Source organism: Dermacentor silvarum, chromosome 9 (assembly GCF_013339745.2).
Source record: "Dermacentor silvarum isolate Dsil-2018 chromosome 9, BIME_Dsil_1.4, whole genome shotgun sequence".
Taxonomy (NCBI): Eukaryota; Metazoa; Arthropoda; class Arachnida; order Ixodida; family Ixodidae; genus Dermacentor; species Dermacentor silvarum.
The window spans coordinates 133,927,511-133,944,732 of record NC_051162.1 but is presented as its reverse complement, the minus strand read 5'-3'; the positions used below and the strand labels follow the sequence as shown (position 1 = coordinate 133,944,732).

The 17,222-nt window shown below is 45.0% G+C and overlaps 1 protein-coding gene across 1 annotated transcript in view; it reads right to left on the bottom strand.

Moving 5' to 3' along the window:
* Positions 1 to 17,222, bottom strand: part of LOC119464410 (transmembrane protein 62) — a 45,674-nt gene that overhangs the window by 20,458 nt on the left and 7,994 nt on the right. The window contains exons 6-10 of the mRNA XM_037725362.2: positions 16,796 to 16,914; positions 15,301 to 15,423; positions 7,587 to 7,742; positions 4,893 to 5,042; positions 3,285 to 3,408 (exon numbers count right to left, since the gene is read on the bottom strand). Of these exons, the coding sequence (XP_037581290.1) occupies positions 3,285 to 3,408; positions 4,893 to 5,042; positions 7,587 to 7,742; positions 15,301 to 15,423; positions 16,796 to 16,914 (672 nt within the window). The remainder of the gene's footprint in view (positions 1 to 3,284; positions 3,409 to 4,892; positions 5,043 to 7,586; positions 7,743 to 15,300; positions 15,424 to 16,795; positions 16,915 to 17,222) is intronic.

The window sequence follows — 17,222 nt, the reverse complement described above, 5'->3', positions numbered from 1 at the left end:
TTTAAAACAAAGGAAACGCAGTTGCGTCGAACTACGCAAGAGGCTAAAGTTTTCACAGGTTTCCTGTTGATGAAAACCGTCGCAAGCAATGGGCCGCCGTGGTAAAAAGCGAAAGTTGGATTCTGATACCAGATCATCCATTATGGGCAAAACATTTCGTAACCGTTAAGCTTCTCTTTAATTTTGAGTGATGTGCATTAGCCAACCTATATATGATCTTAGGATCATTATTAGCGTGTCATTACAATTTCTTGCCGCACTGTGGGAAAGCTGGATTAGGATTAACCTTGAATGTAGGTCAAGCGAGCAGATGCCCCACAAAGCACGTCACATTCAAATTTATTTTGATCTCAAAGAATTGAGCCACCTGTAGTGTAGATATCCTATCACATGTTAACATACGCAAGCAGCACGGTCACAGATGCGTTAATTGCAGTGTGGATGTCATAAATGCGCCTAAACGTGTCACTTAAATTTCGAGCGCGAAATAAAATGTACAGTGTTAGTAGAGAGTTGGAGCGATCGGACGGCCGCAGCCAGCAGCTCAGATTGCGGCGCCGGCGCCGTAGGGCCGGTACCTCGCCGGTCCCATCACCGAGGTGATCGCTTCTATCGCCGCTCACGGCGACGTAGAAATTGGCTACAGCTTGTTTTTAACATGAAATAGTTCTTAATAGAAAAGAATATCTCGAATTCTCACGTGTTTCGTAAAGCAGCGCCGAGTACTAAACCACTGGCGCGATCGAGAGCAACAATCTGATGGCATTTCGTCTCGCAGACTGAAACCAAGCACTGGCCGTGTCAGCGAGGCGGCTCGGCTGACTTGGAAGTACTACGTTCCGTTTGCTATTCGCACCAAAGACACCGAGGAACCCAATTCATTTAAGCCCACATTAATTGTGTTATCAAAAATAAGCGCACAATGATGAGCTGCAGGCCAGGTTGCAAGTGCTGTGGCGGTCACTGCGGCGGTCAGCGAGCTAGGCTTAGCGTCTCGTTCGGCCAAATCCCGATGGCAGCGAAATGCAAGAACGTGCACTGGGTGCACATTAAAGAACTTCACGTAGTCAAAATTAATCCGGCACCCCCACTACCGTACGCTTCATAATGAAATCGTAGTTTTTTTAGCACATCCCACCCCACCCCATTAAAAAAAAAAAAAAAATTGCGCCATCCGCGCGTGCAAGCGGGGGCGGCATCGCTATATAAGGCCTAAAATATATTGACGGTGCCTCCCGCTGTTTACAAACATGGTGTAGGTCTATAAGACACTGGTCGGGAAATGAACAAAAAACATATCCCAAAAAACGTATTACGCAGAATCGTATCAACGAGATTCCACTGTATATAGTACTCACAAACATTTGTGCTACAGTATCTTAAGTCAGTGCACACCCACAATAATCTTTTTCTTCTATAAAATGCAGTTTTGTCCGCAGGGTTAAGCAATGACAGTGGTAAGTATGATAATGCTACACGAAGTAGTAGTACCGAAAACATTAAAGAAATAGGGGAATTAAGGGGGGACAGGGCATAATTTCTGTTTAGAATTGCCAAAATTTCCTATTTTTAAGTTTTTTTTTCCAGCTATCATAAGGCCTTCCTTTATCTCATGGCAAAATATCTGGAAGAAACACTCCACAAAATGTGAGAAAACTGCACTCTTTGGTGTGTTGTCTTCGAAATCGGGAAGAAAAACGGGCCTAGGGACGTGCTATCGTGGTGCTGATCGCGTGAGCATGGCTTTCCGCTGGTGCAGTGCCGCCCCATCTTGGTATCACCAAAAGCACAATAGATCAGAGATTTAGATAGTTGCAGTGCTGTATTTCTCCATGCAGAAATAAATTTAACAAAAGAGAGTGCGTGAAGGGAAAACTAGTGTCGCGGCCCGTTATAGCAGTCATGTGGTGTACAGAAAGTGCTTGTACTGGCTAATGCAAATTTGAATCACTGGTGTGTTTGTTTCGTGCACATTTTCGCAGCAGCGAGCTCCACACTTCGCATGTTCCAAGGCTAACATTTCAAGATCTGCCTGGTTATCTCGAATTTCTTTTGTTGCTGCATCCTAGCTGCTGCCTGATAGTGATAAGGACATGATTTGTGCAAGATAAGGGAATCTGTTTTCTTTGCAGCGATGAAGTTACTTTGTATCGTGTGATCTGACAAGTGCAAAGGTAGAAAAGGTTCTAATTGTCATCGGGCGCTGAAGACGACGGAAGGCATGGACAAAAAAGGTAAGGCTACCCAGGGAAGCGAATGCTGCTGATCTTGCTGACGCGGCAAAACTTGGTCACATGTGATTGCTAGTTCCTGATAAAAGTTGCAAGGTGTTTGAAAATGGCTGACGAATTGCATGACACTGCACAAAGCACAAGTATTTCTTTTTTCCCCGTGTTTTCTTTTTTTGAGAGAGGTGGAGGGGACGCACGCTTGTGGAGTCAAGGGGGAGTGACATAGGTCGCCCTGGCAGCAGGAATGCCACCGGCGCACGGATGCAGCCACTTTGCCGGCCTGACAACAGCCAGTGTCTGGTGCTACGGGGGCTTCAATCAAGCGGCAACTCGATTGTTCGTATCATCCACCACAGAGCGAAAAGCGGTTTGCAACACTCGAAATTTAGCACTGCATCTAATTTAGCACTGCATTTAGCCTCCTAAGCTAATGAACTGGGACGAAACTTTTAGAAAATTCGTATCATCTCTAAATTCGCATCAGGCGTGATCGTATCACCGAGATTCTACGATGTTTAACTTCATGGAGGAAGGACACCAAGTAGGAGAGGGTCTTGAAGCCAGATGTGAAGGCTTTTGCTACTTGAGCCAACCTCCTCCTTGTCATCTTTCTACCCTTTCTGTCACAACCTTTATTGTAGACCAACCAGATCTCCACAACTTCACAGTGCTGGCTCACCATGCTTGCATTTCCAGCATTGCAGTACTTGGCATCAAAGCAATTGCTTTGTGTGTTATGCGCTGTATACTGCACATAGACCCAATATAATCTATCAGCTCCGTGCATAGTGCAAGTGCCGATGGCCACACAATGGTCACCAATGCAGTCTGTGTTCACTCGCCCAGCACATATAGGTGACCAAGGTGCGGTAGTGCAGTAGCGCAGTGGCAAGGTACAGACAATGGTGGTAGTTTGGAACGCTAGTTCAGTGCTTCTCTGCTAAAACACCCAACTGTTGCCTTTTGCCACACTAGCTGGGCTAGCCAAGGCCTCTCCTAGGCTTTCTTTTTTCCGCAGTTAATTAAAGTTAGGCTCAAGTCAAATTGGCCCACCGCTCTGATGCCGCCCTGAAGAAGGATGCGCATGGCCACATCGTGGGGGGGCAGGGCACCATTCACCGAGAAGGTCACCACATGAGCCTCCGACCAGAGTCCTTCATGGTCCATGGCCTGCACCCTGTGAATTGGCATTCATTTTTTCTTTCATTCATTACTCAGAACGATAAAATTTGCAATCAAAAAGCCATTTAAGAAGTACTACTGGTATGTATTTTTGAAGTTGAGGAACTCCACCCTTCACTTCTAACACGTAAGAGGGATGACAGCAAGTATAATGGTTTTATTTTTAATTTGTTACTAAAGTTGGTGTCGAAATGCTGGACCTGGCATCATTGCCATCAATGCGATGTCATGACTAAGCAGTATATGCTGATGTCATGTTGCCATAAGGCTAGATATGATGAGAATGCTCATAAAGAAAAATATTAAGGAATAAGATTTCTGCTTCGTGTTTAATTCGATTTGCCAGATAATACAATCAATTTCATTGGTCCTCTTAGGGTAGACTGTATAACACAAATTTATGGTTAGGCAAAAGCTCGTCTGGCCAACGCATGTTACAGAAAGCAAGAAATTAAGGTCAACTACAAAGTAAAAAATCATTATTAGATCTTTCAGAACTCATACGAATTCTTTTTTCAGAATGCAGAAACCACAGCGTCATAGTCAGTTTATGTGTATAGCACGTTACTTGATGAGTAGGGATAAACTTGGGGTGTGGTGCCATCCGTCTGGTTGATGATAATAGGTGTTGCCTGGCTTGTAAATGATCGATGTTTCAGAACCCATATGGTTTCATTGTTCACAATGCAGCAGCTAATGGAAAATTTTTTATTATGTCTAGAATTACCATTACCAAACTTAGAAAGCACTTCAAGTTAGATTCAGAACAATTTTCGAAGCATAAGGCGATAACTATTTTTTCACTCTTCACTTCGCGTTTGCAAAATGCAGCAAGCTCAGCCACTGGGCGACTAAGCTTTGCAGGAAAGAGAACTCCTGAATGGCAAGAGGCATAGGTGTATGGGAGTGACGGGAGCACGACGGAGCACAACGTCAGGAAATGAGGCTCTGGTGCAAAACCGTTCATCTATAGCAAGATAGCTTCTATAGGACCCCTAGGTATTGATCCATTATTGCAATGCATGTCCATGTGGCCTCACTGTGTATATGAAGCTAGCCCAGCATGTATTCATATAAGCCCTTGGTGTAGCGCATCATGCTCCTGTTCCAACGATTTTAGCACAGCATGACGAGCAATCTGTTACCGAAAAGTGTAGCAGCCCAGCCTGCATTGTTGGAACAAATCACCCGTAATGCTATCATTCATATGGGATCCATAGATGTGGCTCCGTTACACCATGTTAGCTCACGTTAGGATCGTAATGCCATTTTTTTTTTGCATCAAAAGTTACCCCTAGGGTTGTCCCCATGCAAAAGGTAAATAAAAAAGTGTTGTAATGCATTTTTATCAGCTATTCTGATTATCTAGAGGTGGGTCGTTGGGTCGTTGTACTAGAAACAGTTCTGTTACCAGGAGTGGCTTGCATTTGTGAAGGCACCAGTCGAAAATGTGCTAAAGCCAGAGTGAGCATTTCTCACACGAGGGTGTGCAGCCCTGGCGAGATCTCCTTGGTGTCCCATGGGGCGACCCACAGGGGACCCTCGGCAACCTGCTTCAGGGGTTGCCAATGGCTGTCGTCCACACTGCAGCGCACCTCTGACACTGGTAGAGGCGAGAACACCAGGGCCCTGTAAAATGAAAACAGAGTCAGGCTGACAGAAGATGACCATAAGTGTCTTTACAAGGGGCAGATGCGTACCTGCCAACCTGGGGACCTCAAAATTGGGGGATTCACCAAATGAAGGGAGGGACGACGACACCCACAACTTCATTCCCTGGGTCATAGCAATGTCAGAAACGGCTCTGAATGGCTGCCAGCACAGTCATTAGATGTATTGGTGCTCGTACTGTGACCGGACATGATGAATGCATGCGTGTATAATTAAGGAAAACATACAATGTCTCGTGACACTCGCCCCTTTCTACTCTTAATTTGCTTCACCGCATAACAAGCCCGTATTGCGGCGAAGCATGCTTATGGAAACCAGGCCATTATGCACTGCATTTTAGAGCTTTGCCACATGCACACTTCTCAACATGTCTCGATCTAAAGCGAACCGAGTTAGGCTTGTACTGTCTATACACAAATGGCTTAGATTTAAGTATGACTTTGGTTAGCTACCTAGCACATAATGGCAATTATGACACAGCTGTGCTGCACAACTGCACGGGGTTGGGGCAGTTTTTTAGGAGATTTGTGGCTTTGTCCGTACAAGCAGGAGGATTGGTCGAAATTCAGGAGTATGTTGGACAAGATACTGAGAGAGTTGGCCGGTATGCAGATGGCACACAGGCAAGAAAGAGAAACAGACACAACCACTGGGGGGGTCTCCTTGATTTATCGTTTCAGACTGCCCAGGACTGCCAGAGACACCTCCTTCATCCATTCAATCATTAATTTTTTATTTGTTCTTCACAATGATTAGGTTATACACTGTAAAAGAAGCCAAGGTGAAAAGCCATTACTTGGCAGCTTGACAGAATCCTTGGTCTCATTTCTGGCATTCACAGCAACAAAGCAACAATGCCTTCAACAAATGCATGGAACACGACAGGTTGACTCCTTTAGAACACGTTATACACTGAGAGAATGAAAATGTATTACATGGACAAACAGATAAGAGACACATGATGCAAATTCAAGAAGAACATACATAAATAGCACGCAGCAAGGCTCAAAAGCCAGAAACGAACTTTTACATAATGTAAAAAAAAGAAGACTTGCAGTGATAATGAAGATACAGAAAAGGCACAGTGCAAATTTTGTGTGCGAAATGTGAATGAATGCGTATGATGCAACTTTAAAAAATCCATGTATCCAAAAATCCATACTGAGATTGGAAGAAGCATCGCCATTACACTTCTCCAGATATTCGAACCTCTGCATTTTGAATCTTATCTCCATATCTCTTTCCAATCGCTCATGAAACAGTTTAAGTTAGCTTAACCGTAAAATACTGCGGAAGCACCCAGTTTCTCACCCCCCCCCCCCCAAGCACCCGGTATTAACATTTCCAAAACTTCAGAATTTTGAAAATTATATGTTAAGCACCCACCCCCTCTAAAGCGCTAGCATCAGCCGAAATATTCACCCCACTGTAGGGGCGATGATGGGGATATTCGCTTCCTTGCGGTGGAAAGCGAAAGACTGATGGGGTTGAAGGTAATGTAGAGTGTCAATGAACAGTCCTTGAACGAAAACCCAGCGGTCTCCGGGTTTTGTGAGAGACATCTTGATAAAGCATCCACGCAGTCGCTGTTCTCCACACTTCTCGTGCAATCCACTAGCCGCACGATGCACTCCTACACTGTCGCCAGGAAGATCGAAGTCGTCGAGTGGCACCGCACGTCAGGAAAGACTGAGCTGCACCTCTCGGCATTTCAAGGTAGATAGCAAAAGAATCCGCGAGTGGGACTCCAAGTATGACACCCTAAAGCACTTCAACTACGGCAAGCAGAAGATTTCAAATGCAAACTCACGGATGGCGGGCCCATCTTCAATAAAGAGTTGGATGACACCCCCTTTGACTAACTTCAAACGGAAAGAGATGCTGGCCACGCCGTCAGTAACCGGCTCCTAACAGAGGAAGTGGTGAGAATTGCTGGAAACCTGATCCTTGGCAACTTCAAGGTCTCAAGCATGTATATCAACTGGTGGAAGAAGCGATTCGGAGTGACAATGCGCGTGTCCATCAACGACAGTCAGAAGGCCCCTGCTGACTGCAAGGAAGCTGTTTATGCCTATCGCTCAAGAATCGCAACTTTGAGGACACGCTTGGACTACACACATCGCAGGGGAAAGCAGCACACGGATCACTAACACCGGCTGTGCCCGTCACTGTTTCACCGTCTCCCTGGCGGCCCGAGGATCTGGGGATAAACTTCCGGTGTTTATCATCCTCAAGGAGCCTACAGGAAGAATTCCGGCTTGGGCATTCATGAACCTTCAACTTCCAGGCCGCCATTTTGGTTTTTACTGCTTAGACTGGACAAGCGCCCCCATATCTAGATCAACCCAATTTTCAGTGAAAGTGGGGTGAGTGCTCCTGCGGTACTTTACGGTAGTCAGTTAGCTTAGGACTTAGCTGCTTGCAGCAGTAAAAGAACACATTACAGTGCAAACAAGCAGAGTACTCGACCCAGAGCATGGTGGGTGCACACTGTCCACCAACCTGATGTGAGTTGAACGGGTGATGCGGTGCAACGGCTCCACAGAAGGCATGGCCATCACAGCACTCTTTGGATTTGTAACAAGGATTATAGGCCACTCACGGAAACGTACATCCACAAAACTGAACAGACCATGGTCCACTGCTGCAACCCGGAACCTGGAATAACAACAGGACAATGCATAAAACTCATTCAAGTGGCTTAGATACCCAGCCCCTGTTAAAAAAAAAAAAAGAAAATTGCAGATGTACGTTAATTGAAGCAGCTCATACATCAAAGTCAAAAAAGCTGTAGTATAAGGGAGTTATCATGCCCTTCAGAAATTCTAGAGGTCTGGCTTCATCATCATCATCAGCCTATACTTATATATGTCCACTGCAGGACAAAGGCCTCTGCGATCTCCAATTACCCTGTCTTGTGCTAGCCGATTCCAACTTGCGCCTGCAAATTTCTTAACTTCATCACCCCACCTAGTTTTCTGCTGTCCTCGACTTTTCAAATGCATGACTAAATCCGAGCTTGGTATATGGTTCTATACTCTGCATTCTATCCTATGCATGTTCCTGTATGCTGTCCTGGCTATACCAATGCTGATGTCTGGCTGCTTGTTTCCATGCCCTGATAGGGCTGTGTTGCTGGCTGTTCTTAGCAGGACCAATGTGTCCTGGTCATGCAGCTGCTTCAGGGCTCCAATGCAGGCTGCATTGCTGGCCCTTTTCTGGCTGACATCCGATACTGGCCATGCCACTGCACGGTGCCGCTGGCCTACACCACAGCACAAAAAATGCTGCTGAACTTCCCTTAATAGCTTCACTGTAAAACTTCATGCCTCTCAGGGTGCAGCCTGGCCTCACAGTATCCTATTAGAAGACCCCATGATTGAAACTGTGCATGCCAATGTCATACCTAGGAGTCCCAAGCAATAAGGAAAACAGCCCCATTTAAAGTGCATTGCATACACCTCAGGTCCACTTATATTTTGACCTGTGGCACTAAAACATGGAGATCACATGCAAAGTGTGTCAGAAAACACTGGAAGATGCAAGACTGTACTGTTGGGCTAGTTTGGTTAATGTAATGCTATTTTCCAAAGCACAAACATGACAACTGAATGAACACGACAGTGCTGACTGTCAACTGATGCTTGTCGTTTATTTCTGCAGTGACCATTCAACTGTAACGTCTTTGCACTGAAAAAAAGCACTGGAAGATGGACGTGAGTGGTTTATGGTGCCACCTGTATGTGGTCATGTAACAGGCCATATTATTTTATTGCTTTCACCAGAGCCAACTTATCTCAGGTAAGCCCCTGAAATGCCTGGCTGTCTTCAGGGCACGCTGTATTTGAATGAGATGATTTAAATTGATTTTGTTCCTGAACATGAAATATTTTTGAAGTGTGAGACTTGGAGTCCTCACTTACCGTATAGACTCGTGTAAGGGCTGCATTTTTTTTCGCAATTTTGATGAGGTGCAGCCCTTACACGGGGCCGAACCTTTTAGTCAAAATGGTGCCCACGCAGCCAGCGACTTGTGCACACCCAATCTTGTGCACACCCAATCTTGCGCACACCACAGCTCTTGCCATCAAGTAGCTGCACGCGGAAGTTTGCAACGCGCGAAAATTCGCCGATGCGCGCGCGTGGCATCGGGGCACCGAATGCAATTGCTTCTCCATTATAAATACTTTTCTCCAAATTTTGGCCTGCCAAGTTGGGAGTGCGGCGCTTACACGGGTGTGGCCCTTACACAAGTCTAGATGGTGTGAGCCTTAATGAAATAGGTAATACATTAAAATTCTTACATTTTTTGCTGTCTGCTTTTAGAAAGTTGCCAAAAGAAATGAGTAAAAACATTACAGACAAGCTTACTGGCTCTTGAAGGTAACAACAGTCATCATTATTTTCGTGATTTTCATGGACATTCGCTTTTCTTTAGCTCTGTATGATGCCACATTCCTCCTGGGAACACTACGCAATGCTTAGACATACACAGCATTCCCGTCATCCATTTCCGTGAAGAAAGCAACATAGGCCGGTATTTTGTAGCGATGCCTTTCCGGTAATAATGCCTTTTCGCACTTATCGCGCATTGTCAGTGGTCAGAGCGACGGTTTGCTCGCATTATCAACGGGATCAGCCGGCCGTGGGCGGTGTATGATAAGACTAGTATAGAATAAGTCATAAGGCATCGCTACAAAATCGCGGCCATGCCGAGAGAATTACAAAAAGAATAGCTAGGTTCAAATGACTTGGGTTTCTTTAATCACAGTGAGCAGCAATTCATCACCAGCCTATATTTATGTCCACTGCAGGATGAAGGCCTCTTCCTGTGATTTCCAATTACCCCTGTCTTACGCTAGCCGATTCCAGCTTGCGCCTGCAAATTTCCTAACTTCATCACCCCACCTAGTTTTCTGCCGTCCTCGACTGCGCTTCCCTTCTCTTGGCATTCATTCTGTAATTCTAATGGTCCACCGGTTATCCATCCTATGCATTACATGGCCTGCCCAGCTCCATTTTTTCCGTTTAATGTCAACTAGAATATTGGTTATCCCAGTTTGTTCTCTGATCCACACCGCTCTCTTCCTGTCTCTTAACGTTAGGCCTAACATTTTTCGTTCCATCGCTCTTTGTGCGGTCCTTAACTTGTTCTCGAGATTCTTTGTTAACCTCCAAGTTTCTGCCCCATATGTCAGCAACAGTAGAATGCAATGATTGTACACTTTTCTTTTCAACGACAGTGGTAAGCTCCCAGTCAGGATTTGGTAATGCCTGCCGTATGCACTGCAACCCAATTTTATTCTTCTGTAAATTTCTTTCTCATGATCAGGGTCCCCTGTGAGTAATTGACCTAGATAAACATACTCCTTTACAGACTCTAGAGCCTAACTGGTGATCCTGAATTCTTGTTCTCTTGCCAGGCTATTTAACATTATATTTGTCTTCTGCATGTTAATCTTCAACCCCACTCTTACACTTTCTCGGTCAAGGTCCTCAATCATTTGTTGTAATTCGTCCCTATTGTTGCTGAATAGGACAATGTCATCTGCAAACCAAAGGTTGTTGAGATATTCGCCGTTGATCCTCACTCTTAAGCCTTCCCAGCCTAAGAGCTTGAATACTTCTTCTAAGCATGCAGTGAATAGCGTTGGAGAGATTGTGTCTCCTTGCCTGACCCCTTTCTTGCTAGGTATATTTCTACTTTTCTTGAGGAGAACCAAGGTTGCTGTGCAATCCTTGTAGATATTTGCCAAGATATTCACGTATGCCTCCTGTACTCCTTGATTTCGCAGTGCCTCTGTGACTGCTGGTATCTCTACTGAATCAAATGCTTTTTCATAATCTATGAAAGCCATATAGGGAAGTTGATTGTACTCTGCAGATTTCGCTAACCTGATTGATGTCATGGATATGATACATCGTAGAATATCCCTTCCTGAAGCCAGCCTGTTCTCTTGGTTTGCTGAAGTCAAGTGTTGCCCTGATTCTATTCGAAATTATCTTGGTAAATATTTTATACAATGCTGAAAGCAAGCCAATGGGTCTATAATTCTTCAATTTTTTAACGTCTCCCTTCTTATGGACGAGTATAATGTTGGCATTCTTCCAGCTTTCTGGTACACTTGAAGTCGTGAGGCATTGCATATAAAGGGCCACAAGCTTTTCAAGCATGATATCTCCTCCATCTTTGATTAAATCGACTGTTATTGCATCTTCTCCAGCAGCTTTCCCCTGGCCATGTCTTTCAAGGCCCTTCTAACTTAATCGCTAGTTATAGAAGGAGCCTCTGTATCCTGTTCATCACTACTTCGAATAAAAGTAGCTAGGCTTTTAAAGTAGCTTGGAAAGTAGCTGGGGGGAGCAGCAATTATTAGCCCCCAATTCCTGTATACACTCAGTGAATCCTATGTGTAGTGATCTTGAGAAGGACATTCATAGTACTCCTGAAAACTAAATCAGTTTATATCAGAGGTGGTCATAGCGCTTGAAGACAAGGACAAGAACGAGAGAACAGGACGAGCACATCAATTACAACAGCAACTACAACATCAACAACAACAACAACATCTACTGCATCAATTTGTCTTTGAGGCACAATTCGGAAGCCTACGGTCACTACCAAGAATTCCGCCGCATCACGGATCGGACTACAGAATGGTGGTCTGTCACTCTAGTAAGACTGCGAGCCAGCTTGCCAGAGCAGCGGCGCGCTTCGACTCAGGCGGTAAAGACGTCGGGGGATGTTCGCCTTCCCAACTTCGTGAAAAAGACGCTTGGCCTGGGACCAAAGTTCGCTACAGTACCTAACAAGTCGGCGCCCGAGCTGATTTCCATGGCGAGACGTGTGGCAAAGGCCGCACTGGACAAAGATCATGACATTCTCGTGAATGAATGTGTCAGTGTGGTGTCCCAAAGGAAACCTGTGTCGACCCGTCAGCCTGTTCGCCGCGTGAAGCAGTTTCTACAGGACAATTCCCTGTGCATCCTACCAGCGAATAAAGACGGTGGTTTTGTTGACCTCACTGAGTGTGAGTTTGCATCAAAAGCTTTTGAAGCGGTAACTTCTGTAATGAAAAGATGCGATGAGGTGTCACTGAAGAAAGTAAAGGGTAGAGGCAAAAAGTTCTGCTCTCGCCTCAACCTAGCTCTGCTAGGGAAGTGCTTGGAGAAAAGTGAGGACCTTCACTTGAAAGTCATGTTTTCTGTGAAAACTCACAAACCGGAATTACCTTTTAGAGTGATAGTGTCAAAGAGAGGTACTTGGCAGAAAGTGCTCGCCAGTTTTCTTCAGGATTCATTACTTCAGGATGTTGCACATCAATGATCCGTTTATTGCAAGAAGCTCAAGTGATGTGGTGCAGTTCTTTAGAACGAATTGTGACAAGGGCATTTCAGCCTGTTCTATCGACGTGAAGGACTTGTATTACTCCATGCCCCAAAGCCCCCTTTTGGCATGTGCATTGATCATTTAGGAGTAATTGGGTTTCAGACTAAGACAGGCATATCAGCTAGTGGGTTCTTAGAACTTCTTTCATTTTATTTGCAATCACCCTACTTTGAATGCGATGGACACATCTACCTTCAAAAGAGAGGGGTTTGCATTGGGTCGTGTCTGGCACCCATACTCAGTGATATATTCCTGGCTCATTATGACAAAGTTATGGAAACTTGTATGTCCGCGGTAAAAATCACCAAAATTTTTAGATATGTGGACGATTACCTAGTCCTGTTTGATTCCACTCAATCGGTAAAAGATGTAGTAAACATTTTTTCTCAATGTTTTGACAGTCTGGAGATAACACATGAACTACCAGTCAATAATTCCATCCAGTTTTTAGACTTAAGAATCTTTCTGTTCGATAATCATATTTGTTGGGAATATCATCCTCGTGACAATAAGATGCTGCTTCCACATCATTCATCACATTCTAAGCTGGTGAAACGAGCTATCGCTAATCTGTGTTTTGACAACGCTTTCCGCAAATCATGCCGCCATAAGATGTCTAGAAGCTTTGACATACAAAAAGAATGTTTATCGGACGCAGGATACCCTGACCATGTACTTGTATCAGTAGCAGAAAGTGCGTTAAAGAGGTTAAAGAAACAGAATGGCATGCACATGAGCAGTAGTGACAACATGAAGAAGGTTGTTGTGCCGTACTTCAATAACGTATCACACGCTCTAAAGAAGCTTGGACGAAAGGTTAAAGTAGATGTAATATTTTCCGCTCCGCAGAAATTGCTTAGCTTATGCAGTGCCACAGATCTGTTTGCCAAGAAACACGCAGGTTGTAAAAAGAATCATCAGCCCCCTCTTGTGTCGTGCGTAAAGAATGTTGTGTATCGCCTTCCGTTATCTTGCGGGAAAGTTTACATTGGGCAGTCTGGGAGGTGCTTGAATGATAGGTTAAGACAACACAAACAAAAATTGAACCGATACCGAGATGGTCATGTTTCTGTGCATTGCAGTGATTGTGGGTGCAAACCCTTGTTCAAGAAGTGTTGTTTTGTATAGAAATGTAGATAAAGTTACGCAAGAGGTTGTTGAAGCTACTCTGATAGCGAGGGCCGCTGATAGCTGCATCAGCTCCCCTTCAGTTGCTCTGACTACAAATGAATTTGTGTTCCTGGATGCGGCCGATTTTCATGTGCGATGATTGGGCCTTTTCTGTATGCAGGCCTACAAATACGGTTCCTTTTCGAAATAAACACTCAGTTGAAAGTTAGCGCTTGTCCTGTTCTCTCATTCTTGTCCGTGTCTTCTGCGCTATGACCACCTCTGATGTATATAACCAACTACCCCAAAAAGCCATACTTGTTAAATCAGTTTAGACCAATTTACAGTCAACGATAGAGTTTCCGGACACCCAATTTTTCGAACATACCCAATAATTCAAACGCCTTCCCGGCACCGCTTGGTAGCCCATTTAGTCCAATGTATAAGAACGTCTGAAATTTCAAACGCAAAAAACCTTCGCCGTCCAGTTTTCCGGACTTTTTGTCAAGACTGCAGGTCTGAAATGGCATTAATCAAAGCCATCACCACCTCCATTTTGCTTATCTCGCCGCCGCGAACCGGCGCTTTTGCACACAGAGTGCTGGCAGCAGTAGCCACCACCATGGCTACACTAGGCCTGGCTACTTCAACGTTCGCTACTGAGCTTCTTGCAGTTCGGTGCAGTGTTTTTTGGTGAAACAACTCGCCGCTGTTAGCAATGGCACTGCCTCTGCCTTTGTAATCCTCGCTAAAGGCTTCAAAGCTCAGAAAGCATGGTGCGATGCATAATGCTGGTTACCGAAAGTCAGCTTCGCCTCAAGACAGAATTGTTACGCGGTGAAGTATACGCGATGTATTGCGGTGAAGCATACCATAAGTGGGAAGGGGCAATTGTCGCAAGACATGGCATGCATTCCTTAATTATACACGCGTGCACCCACCGTCTCCTATCACAGTACGAGCGCCAATACCCCTAATAAGTGTACTGGCAGGCCTTTAGAGCTTTGGCAGGCCTTTAGAGCCCGTGGCATTTTGAGCACTTGGGGGCAGTAAAAGGCATGCATTTATTTTTTCAGACTGCCTGATTTTTCAGACGTTATCACGGCCCCTAGGAAGTCCGAAGTATCGGATGTTGACTGAAGTATTCCAGAACTCTATTTTTGTTAATTACATGGTAAGACGTTAATTACTAGAAGAGAAAGTAAAGGCGAAAGTTTCATTTTTAGATTTCATACTGAAACCGCTCCGCCAGTACGTAAGTGTGATGTCACAGATTTCAAAGTATTCTCTCATATTTGGGCCACTCTAGAGCAGTCAAAGTTCTTCAAACTTACGTTTAGTCTTTGACTCTTTTAGAATACAATGTGGTCCACCTTTAATAACAAAAAATTAACTAGGCCTGAGCAGACGTCGTCATCATCTATAACACGGCAAGCGAGTGTGCGAACTTCAAGGCCACATCACTAACCGTCCTTCATTTTGTTTCTTTTCTGGCTTATCAAGCCTCCTGTCATGGTAAGAGTGGCTTTCTTGATATTGAAGAAGGGTGATTTACTAACACAGCTCCACTCACTTTTCTCTGTACGGTCTGTTCAATTTAACTGTAGGAAATTGATCCCACCAACAAGTCAGCATTTTTTCAACCTTCTTCGATTTTCTCCTGTTGATTCTAATCACATCTGTAGCAGTTAAATAAATACAGCACAAGACACTCACAGGCGACCGGTCTTCCAATCGGCCAGCTCTAGCTCAAGGAACCCCGTTGGCTGCAGTGCATACATGCCCCGGAAGAAACCCAGCAGACTGTGGTAGTGGCCACACAAGTAAGGACCACCGAACCTGCAATGACAAGCAAAGCTGAAATCAAAGCTCTGTTATACTTGCAGTCAGAGTATACTCAACAAGGCTGCAGAAAGCAAAGGTCAATCTGTAAAACAACAGTACTAAGTCCTAGTGGCTCGCAGCATGACTAGAAAAACAAAGTCCCAGTTTTGCCCAAAGGACGAAGCATTGACAACGATAGCAAAGTATTAGATTATTAGACAAAGTCAGGCTCATGATTTGTTGGTCAGTAAAAATTGCAGTAGAGAGAGAGAATAAACTTTATGCAAAAGAGCAGACGAGCTAAGGTATGCTCCTCCACTCTGCAGTGGGTGGTCCCCTCAGACCAGGAGTCCAGCGGCCTTAGCTGCCCTTCTCGCTTGGTTGACCAGGTTGAGCTGGTCCGTCGAGTTGGAGCTGGACAGCGCTGCCTCCCATTGCCGTGTGGTGGGGTGTGTTATGGCGGTGAGCTGTGGTGTGTTTGCGCAAGCCCATACCATGTGGTAATGCGTTGCGCATTGATCGCAGTGAGGCATTTATAGGAATACAGGGCAGGGTGTACGGCGTGGTAGAGATTCAAATGTGGATATGTGTTTGTTTGCAGTTTTCACCATATTACGGCTTCCTCTCGTGTCAGAGCATTGTGAGGCGGTGGTAGTGTTCTTCGTGAAAGGCAATAGTGTTGTAGGATGTGTGCGTAGGTTAATGGTATGGGCTCGGGATGGAACTGCTTGGCGCGGCCCTCTCGCGGCTCCCGGTGTTTACCATTTCACCGTGCCAAGCCTCCAAAACTCAGTAGATCATGTAACCTTCAATAATAGGTAGGCAGGAAGACTGCGTGCATCCAGGCACCAGCCTTTTTACCTTAACTGCTAATTTACACCCCCGAAACATATCACGTGAGCTCTAACACACAGCAAGCAGGTTGCGCATGTGCCGTTGCACTTGGGACAGCATGGCAGCAGTGTGAATGCTCAACAGCCCATATATTGTCTGCTATGTCGCAGCATAGCAGACGACCGAGTGAGCCGAAGTGAGTGTCAAAACTCGTAATGTCCTGCTCCTGTGTGACTATATTCTGTGTTTTGATGTCCAAATGCAGAAGAAAAAGCAACACTGGCTGTAGAAAAGCTATTATGTTAAATATTTAGGCTCTGAGGCTTGCAAGTATCTATTTTCTTGGGTATAGAGGTGTAATACCTTCATTTAACGCAAACATATTAACAGTCAAAAATATCATGTAAGTACTCCTTTAATCCTTGACCTTTAATCATGCTCTTCGGACACAACTGTCTAATAATCACAGTGTGAGACAGAATGATCGAACTACGAGTTTCAGAATCTGGCTCAAGCCTCACTGGAGCGAAGCCAACAAGTGGGCGAGCCGCACCTGAGCAGCTCTTGGATTTTGTCAGAAGACACACTGCGTGTTGGGTGATGACCAAACCAGATGGTCAGGTTGCTTCCTCGTGTCTCCTCCCGAATGCGCTGCAAGCTGCTCAGCTCAGCCTGCAAAAAATATTGAGCATTTTTGGGTTGAACAATATCGCGAAAGATTGAAATATATGTACCTGAAGCACGGTTATAACTATTTACCAACTTGCCTAGCAACGGTACTTCTGAATCTCCTGCACTCGGTTGTGGACACAGACGAAACATCTCCAAAGAGTGTGCAACTGGCTTAAGCAGCATGGCACATCACACCTGCTCCTAATAGTATTGGCTTTCAAGTTGACCATCCGCACAAAATCAGTATTCCCCATCATAAAACCGTGACATGTCTTTAATCAAACTTTGCACCCAAAAACCTCTTAAGA